This window comes from Orycteropus afer, unplaced genomic scaffold (assembly GCF_000298275.1).
Source record: "Orycteropus afer afer isolate SDZICR_OR568_19922 unplaced genomic scaffold, OryAfe1.0 scaffold00358, whole genome shotgun sequence".
NCBI classification, from domain to species: Eukaryota; Metazoa; Chordata; class Mammalia; order Tubulidentata; family Orycteropodidae; genus Orycteropus; species Orycteropus afer.
In genome coordinates this window covers 2,718,667-2,726,505 of record NW_006921945.1, presented here as the reverse complement: position 1 = coordinate 2,726,505, position 7,839 = coordinate 2,718,667, and the positions used below count along the sequence as shown (strand labels likewise).

The 7,839-nt window shown below is 44.5% G+C and overlaps 1 protein-coding gene across 1 annotated transcript in view; it reads left to right on the top strand.

Annotated features, from left to right (window-relative positions):
- The first annotated feature begins 3,126 nt into the window (after window positions 1-3,126).
- Window positions 3,127-7,839, top strand: part of UBN2 (ubinuclein 2) — a 77,671-nt gene continuing 72,958 nt past the window's right edge. Inside the window, exons 1-2 of the mRNA XM_007952791.1 lie at window positions 3,127-3,138; window positions 7,269-7,731. Coding sequence (XP_007950982.1) covers window positions 3,127-3,138; window positions 7,269-7,731 — 475 coding nt within the window. The remainder of the gene's footprint in view (window positions 3,139-7,268; window positions 7,732-7,839) is intronic.

The following is a 7,839-nucleotide window of genomic DNA, read 5'->3' as shown; positions in this document are numbered from 1 at the left end:
GCCATGATATTTCCAATCACCTCATATGCATGTGAGAGCTGGACAATGAATAAGGAAGACCGAAGAAGAGTTGATGCTTTTGAGTTGTGGTGCTGGTAAAGAATGCTGAAGGCACCATGGACTGCCAAAGGAACAGATCTGTCCTGGAGGAACTGCAGCTGAGATGCTCCTTGGAAGTGAGAATGGCTAGACTTCGTCTCACCTACTTCAGTCATGTTGTCAGAGGGGACCATTCCCTGGAGAAGGATGTCATGCTTGGTAAGGTGGAGGGTCAACGAAAGAAGGGAAGGCCTTCCATGAGATGGATTAGCACGGTGGCTGCTACAATGGGCTCAAGTATAGCAGGGATCATGGAGCTGGAGTGGGATTGGGCAGTGTTTCGTTCTGCTGTGCATGGGGTCACTATGAGTCGGAAGTGACTCAATAACACCTAACAACAACAACATTCCTTAGTTTAAAGGTGACTTCAGAGGATAATTTTGATTCCAGGTTTGAACAGTATCTCAGGGCCATATTCTCAGGGATTCCTTGAGCCTCAAGAGGGCTAGCAAGCCTAAGTTCTTTAAGAATTTATGTTCTGTTCTACATTTTTCTCCCTTTCTGTCAGGATCCATAGATTATGTCCCTGATTAGAATGTTTGGTAGTAGTAGTTGAGCACCATCTGCTTCTGGTCCCAACATGGAGGAGACTGGTTTATGCAGACAGTCTTGTGGTCCATTCCTACTCTGATTCTTGAGTTTCCTTCTTTCTCTTTGGTTCCAGATGAATGGACACAGTTATATCTTAAGATGGTAGCTTACAAGCTTTTAAGACTCCAGGCACTGCTCACCATACTGCGAGGCAGAACATAAACTTTAAGAACAATATTAAGCCTATTGACTGGTTTGTCCCATAAGACTGTGACCTAAGCCTTCAAACCAAGAGAACTAATCCTGTTAGGAGACTGGTTATGTCTATTAATATCAGCATCTGTAACCTCCCCTCCCCCTCTTGCTGACTCATAGCAACCTCCATTGAGTTTCCAAGGCAGTCAATCTTTATGGAAGTAGATTGCCCCATCTTCCTTCCGAGGAGTGGCTGGTGGGTTTGGAACGCCAACCTTCTCGTTAGCAGTCCCATGCCTTAGGCACTGGGCCACCAGAGCTCCTTATATATCCAAAACACCAAAACAGACTCACTGCTGTCAAGTAGATTGTGACTCATAGAGACCCCACCTTGCCTTTCTTCTCTATGGAAGTAGATTGCCCAACCTTTCATCTGAGGAGTGGCTGGTGGGTTTGAACTACCAGCCTTCTGATTAGCAGTCAAGTGCCTTAGGCACTACCAATTATTTTTTAACTTTTTATTGTGATTTGAATGAAAGTTTATAGAGCAAATTCGTTTTCCATTCAACAGTTCATACATATTTTGTTTAGTGACATTGATTGCAATCCCAGTAATATAACATCTCTCATCTCACTTCTTCCCTGTGGTTATCTCTTCCCTGTGTCCTCCTTTCCTATGCATTCCTGCCTTCTGAGGTATCTCCCTGTGCAACTACTGCCCTTCTGATCACCCATGTTTAATTGTTCTAAGGAGTGTACCTCCCTGGTGTAATTGTTCACCTCATAGGCCTGTCTATTGTTTGGCTGAAGGTTAAGCCAGGGAGTGAGTTCAATTCCAGGCCTGGAGGGTGACTAGGGGCCTCAGTCTCAGGGGTCTCACCATTCTCTATCAGACCAGTAACTCTGGTCATTTTTATGATTTTGAGTATTGTTCCATCCTTTTCTCCCACTCTATCCATGACCTTCTATATTGATCCCTTTCTGAGTGGCTCACAGTAGTAGTCGGGCACCATCTAGTTCTTCTGGTTTCAGGGTCATGTAGGCTGAGGTTTGCATGGTCTATTAGTCCCCTTAGACTAATCATTTCCATGCATCTTTGGTTTTCTTCATTCTTCTTTGCTCTGGACAAGGAAAGACCAGTAGCGGCATCTTAGAGGGTCATCCTTTTTTCTTATGCACAGCTTATTGACATCAGTTATATTTGTCAAGCTGTGCAAATTTCACCCACACTTGGTGTCACCTTTCCTATCACCATAAATGAACGTCATCAGTTTTTACACGTGTCTAGTTCTATGAAATGCTATCACACGTGTGTCCACCACCACCATCACAGTACAGAACTGTCCCCTCGCCACACCTTTTTATAGTCACACCTTCCCTTCAACCCCACCCGCTGGTAACCACTGACACATGTTCTCTGTCATATAATTTTATCATCTGTTATATAAATGGAATCATACAGTATGGAATCATTTGAAATTGGCTCTTTTTCCATTCATATGATGCCCTTGAGATCTATCAAAATGGTTTCATGTATCAATAATTCATTCCCTTGCATTTCTTTATAGTAGAACTTACGACCTGCAAAGGCCAGAACCTGTGCAAGGTAGACACCTGTCAGAGCAGGAAAACTCAACTGTTTTCGGCTAAAAGGAATGATAGAAAAAGTGGTAAGACTGCACCCTGTCCAAGGCAGAAAACTTGTGAGACCCGGCAATACAATGCCATCTGGTCAACTCTGGCTCTCCTGGGTTTCACTGCAGTATCCTATTGTATGTTTGTTTATCCATTCCCCATCAAGGACAACTGGTTTGTTTCCAGTGTTGACCTGTCACACATAAAGTGGCTATGAACTACAGAGTTTTTTCTTCCTTCATTTTTACTTGATATTTATTTGCCCATTATTCATAAATTTCAGACATGTTAACACATTGTAGAGTTATAATGAATCACAAACTTAAGTTGCTTTAAATGGATGGACTCAATGCAATTGTTATTATATATTCTTGAGTAGGTAATATACTTACATGGCTCCTAATTCAAAAGGTAACAAAGGGTGTGCAGTGAAGAGTCTTCTATCCTTAAACTCCAGGGGCTCCCCTTCAGATCACCTTTCATTTTGGAAATTCACTTCTAGAGATATTTTATTGAGAGTATAACCCTTTTACATCACTTTTATGCCAGATCTGTGCAGCAAGACAACTATCTCAGGAGTTACTGTCTGTCTGTGTGGATACAAAATACACTTGGAATTAGAAAGTAGTGGTATAAATCAAACATGTTATAAATGGGTGGCAGGTGATGGGGGAGCAAGTATGATCAGGAAACACAATGTTGATATTAAAAAATTGCTAGAAACAGCTAAAAACAGATGGCAATTTGAAACATAGAACATTAACAACTGGGATAGCATTCATTTGTTTTTCAAAACCTTAAATAATTGAATTACACTTGTGCTCTGAGAATAAACTATTGAAATTTAGCTCTTCCTTAAGTCAGAAAAATGATTTCTAGCCAGAAAAATTTTTTTGATGTTAGATGAAGACTAAAGAACTTTTTATTGAGAAAGTGGACTGACATTATTTACAATGAAAGCACTTGGCTGTTAATCAAAAGGTTGTCAGTTCAAACCCACCCAGCTGCTCCATGGGAGAAAGACCTGGTGGTCTGCTTTCGTAAAGATTACAGCCTAGGAAACCCTATACGAGGGCAGTCCTACTCTGTCACGTGGGGTTGCTGTGAGCTGGAATCAACTGGATGACACCTAACCGCTAAACAAATGTACATGAAACAGCATTTCCAATTCCGAGCTGTTTAAAGAAAAAGAGCAAATTCAAGAGTAGACCAGATGCATGTTCGGCACCACGCTCACGTGGCACCATGCTGATACGTGCTGGACTGGACTAAATTTATGAATGGCAAGGGCTTTCATGGCATTAACTAAAAGCTTTCCTAACATGCTTTTCAAAAAGAATGGTATTTTACTATTTTAGGTGAACATTTACATAGCAAATTAAGTTCCCATTTAACAACTTTGATGCAAATTGTTCCATGACATTGGTTACAGTTTTCACAATGTGTTAGGGTTCTCATGATTGCCATTTTGTTTGTTCTGTTTCTATTGATCTAGCTGCTCTGCCCCTCCTCCTTACTCATCTTTGCTTTAGGGTCAATGTTGACCACTTGGTCTCATGGAGTTGATTATTTAAGGGAGCACAGTACTCACAGGTGATATTATTTTTGAAGCCAATCTATTATTTAGATGAAAGGTGACCTCCAAGAATGGCTTCAGATCCACGTCTAAAGGGATCTTAGGGTGATACTCTTGGTGTTCCTCTAGTCTCTATCGGTCCAATAGGTCTGGTTGTTTTCAGAAAATTGAGTTTTTTTCCAACATTTTTCTCTCATTCTGTCCAGGACCTTCTACTAATTTTCTTTTGCATTATTTTTGTGCTGAGATGTTTCTACAAAATGTGTTTATATTAACTCCCTTGTTTTGACTTCATTCTACACGGTAAGTATCGTCTTGTGACACTTGAGGGATGTATGAGTCTGTGTGTGCCCTGGGTCACCATGTGAAGTCTAGCTCTCACTCTGCTGTTGTGGTGGAATGTTTGAGAGGAAACATATTTACAGAATGATTGGGCCCACAGGCCACCAGTTTGCAGCCTCTGAGCTAAATTACTGAGAATTTTGAATGCAAGTTAAGTATAGAAGTTACTTTGTTGGTAAGTTGATAGCTAGGACAGAGAATGATATAGTAACAACTAATGTTTTAGAAACATTAAGATGGCCCCTTTGCAAGACTGGAAGGAATAGGCACTGAGCGCAGAAAGGTCACCTCAGTGCTACTATGCAGAGATCTGAGCTCAGAATGAGAAGAGGAGCCATGGGAAGGAGGGTGATGAAGGTCAAATGGTGCCAAGGAAAAGGAACAGCACTTTGGAGCTGGAAGGATCTTTTGAATCAACTCCATCACCATCATCTTACACATCAGGAAAGTAATCCAAAAACCAAACTCACGGCCTTCCAGTCAATTCTGACTCATATCAACCCTACATGCCAGAGTAAAACTGCTGCACACCGTTCCCAAGGCTGTTATCTTTACTAAAGCATACTGCCACATCTTTCTCCCAAGGAGCAGATGGTGGGTTCAAACCGCCCACCTTTTGGTTAGCAGCTGAGCGTTTTAACCACTGCCTGACCAGGGCAAAGTAATGCTGTTAGGTGCCATTAAGTTGGTCCTGACTCATAATGAACCTATGTGCAATAGAACGAAACAGTGTGCCACCTTCACAATCCTTGCTATACTTGAGCCCATTGCTGCAGCCACTGTGTCAATCCTCATCATTGAGAGTCTTCCTCCTTTTTGCTGACCCTCCAACTTTACCTAGCATATCCTTCTGTATGCACTGGTCTCTTCTGACAATGTGACCAAAGTATGAGAAATGAAGTCTGGCCATTCTTGCTCCTAAAGAACATTCTGGCTGTACTTCCTCCAAGACAGACTTGTTCATCCTTCTAGCAGCCCATAGTACCTAAAATACTCTTGACCAATACCATAAAAGCATCAGTTCTTCTGTGGTCTTCCTTATTCACCATCCAGCCTTCTCATGCATATGAAGCTACTGAAAATACCATGGCTTGGGTCAGGTGCACCTTAGTCCTCAACGTGACATCTTTGCTATTAAACTTTTAAGAGGTCTTTAGCAGCAGATTTGCCCAGTGCAATACCACATCTGATTTCTAGGCTGCTGCTTCCATGAGTGTTGACTGTGGATCCAAGTAAAACAAAATCTCTGATAGCTCCAGTCGTTTCTCCATTTATTAAGATGTCGCTTATTGGTCCAGTTGTGAAGATTTTTGTTTTCTTGATGTTGAGAGGCAATCCTTACTGAAGGCTATAGTCCTTGATCTTCATCAGTAAGTGATTCAAGTTTTCTTCATTTTCAGCAAATATGCTGTGTCATCTGCATAAGCAGGTTGTTGATGAGTCTTCCTCCAACCCTGATGCTGCATTCTTCTTCATGTAATCTGGCTTCTCTGATGATGTATCTGCTCAGCATACAAGTTGAATATGGTGAAAGGATACAACCCTGATGCACACTTTTCCTTATTTTAAACCATGCGGTATCTCCTTGTTCTGTATGAACAACTGCCTATTGGTCTACATACAGGTTCCTCATGAGCACAATTAAGTGTTCTGAAATCCCCATTCTTTGCAATATTATCCATAATTTGTTATGATCCACACAGTCAAATGCCTTTGCATAGTCAATAAATCACAATTAAACATCTTTCTGGCATTCTTTGCTTTCAGCTAAGATCCATCTGACATCGGCAATGATATACCTTGTTCTGTGCCCTCTTCTGAATCCTGCTTGAATTTCTGGCAGCTCCTTGTCAGTGTACTGCTGCAACTGTTTTTGAATTATCTTCAGCAAAATTTTACTGGCATGTGATATTAATGATATGATTTGATAATTTCCACACTGCGTTGGATCACCTTTCATTGAGCAAAGTAACAGGAGAGCAAAAACACAAAGAACTCAGAATTTGTCTATGATGTCACACTGACTCAGGAGTCATCAGGAGGCACTGTTAATCTGGTGATTGTAATTAACATCCGCGTGAATTCCTGAGCCCTCAAATGTACTTTCTAATGAACCCTATAAAAGCGGGCAGTGAACGGACAGTGATTCTCATCCTTATAAATCTGAATTCCAATTAGTCTGTCAGGTGGGCTCACCAGGCACGGCTAATCCAGGCTCCTCTCCGGCCCCCACACTGCAATCTGTCCTTTAGTGTTCTACTTTCAGGTGGTGCCGTTTCATTCAGCTGATTATGACTCATGGTGTCCCTGATTCATGGCGACCCCGTGTGTTCAAAGCAGAACCGCTCTATAGGGTTTTCAATGCTGTGACCTTTGGCAGCTCGATGCCAGGCCTTCCTCCTGAGGCAGCTGTGGGTGGGTTCAGAGTAATCCTCCCCCAATAAAACTAATCCACTGTTGTGGATTCCAACTCACAATGGCCCTATGACAGAAGAGAACAGAGAAGAACTGCCTCACAGGGTTTCCAAGGCTGTAATATTTACAGAAGCAGACTGCCAATCTTCCTCCTACGGTGGGAGACAACCTTCCGCTTAGCGGCCTAGCATTTAACTACTGCGCTACCAGTTAACTCCTCTGGGTTCACAGTACTCCACCTAAAATTCCCTCAAAGGCTTTCATGAAGGTTCCCATTAACCTCAACAGTTTAAAAGAGCCCAGAACCGTTCATCTGCTTGTCCAATTTTCCAACTGCAAAAACGTTAGAAGCCGGCAGGGGTCCAAAGATGGTGGCGTGGGGGTCCAAAGATGGTGGCTCCGGGGTCAACGCCGCGGTTCAAGGAGGCGGCCAGCAGGATCGGCTGGAGTTGGCCATTCCCTCCTCCCATCGCAGCGCCGGGCTGCGGGCGAGTATGTGGGTCCGGAGCCCGCAGCACCCCGCCACCGCGGAGCCTACACCAGAACCCGCCGCCCGCCACCCCGCGAGGACACCTCCGAGGCGTACCGCCGCTTCCGGAAGCCGCTGGGAAACCCCGACACTCCTCCAGTCGACGGCGCCGGCAGCGTCCTCGTTCCCACGGAAACGAGCAGGTCCGTGACGTCACTTCCGCGCACCCATCTGAACTCCCGGCTGTCGGGAGGAAAAGAGGAAAAGGGAGCCGCAGCCACGACTGTGGACGCGAGCGTCTGCCGTCTGCGCATGCGTCCGCGCGGCGGCCTGCTTCTATTTATGTGGGGGATCCAACATGGCGGCTGCGGCGACCCGGGCGATGGCGGTGGGGCCGGTCCGAACGTAGTGGCGGGCCAGGGGGCACGGTCCGCACTCACAGTGGCGTCGGCGGCGACGGCTGAGGGCGGTAGAGGGAAGAGAAGCGACGGAGAGAGACAAGCAGGGCGGGCGGGCGAGCACCTCGGCGTGGACCGCGCGCCGGCCCGAGCGGCGGGCCACAACAGAAGGGATGGCG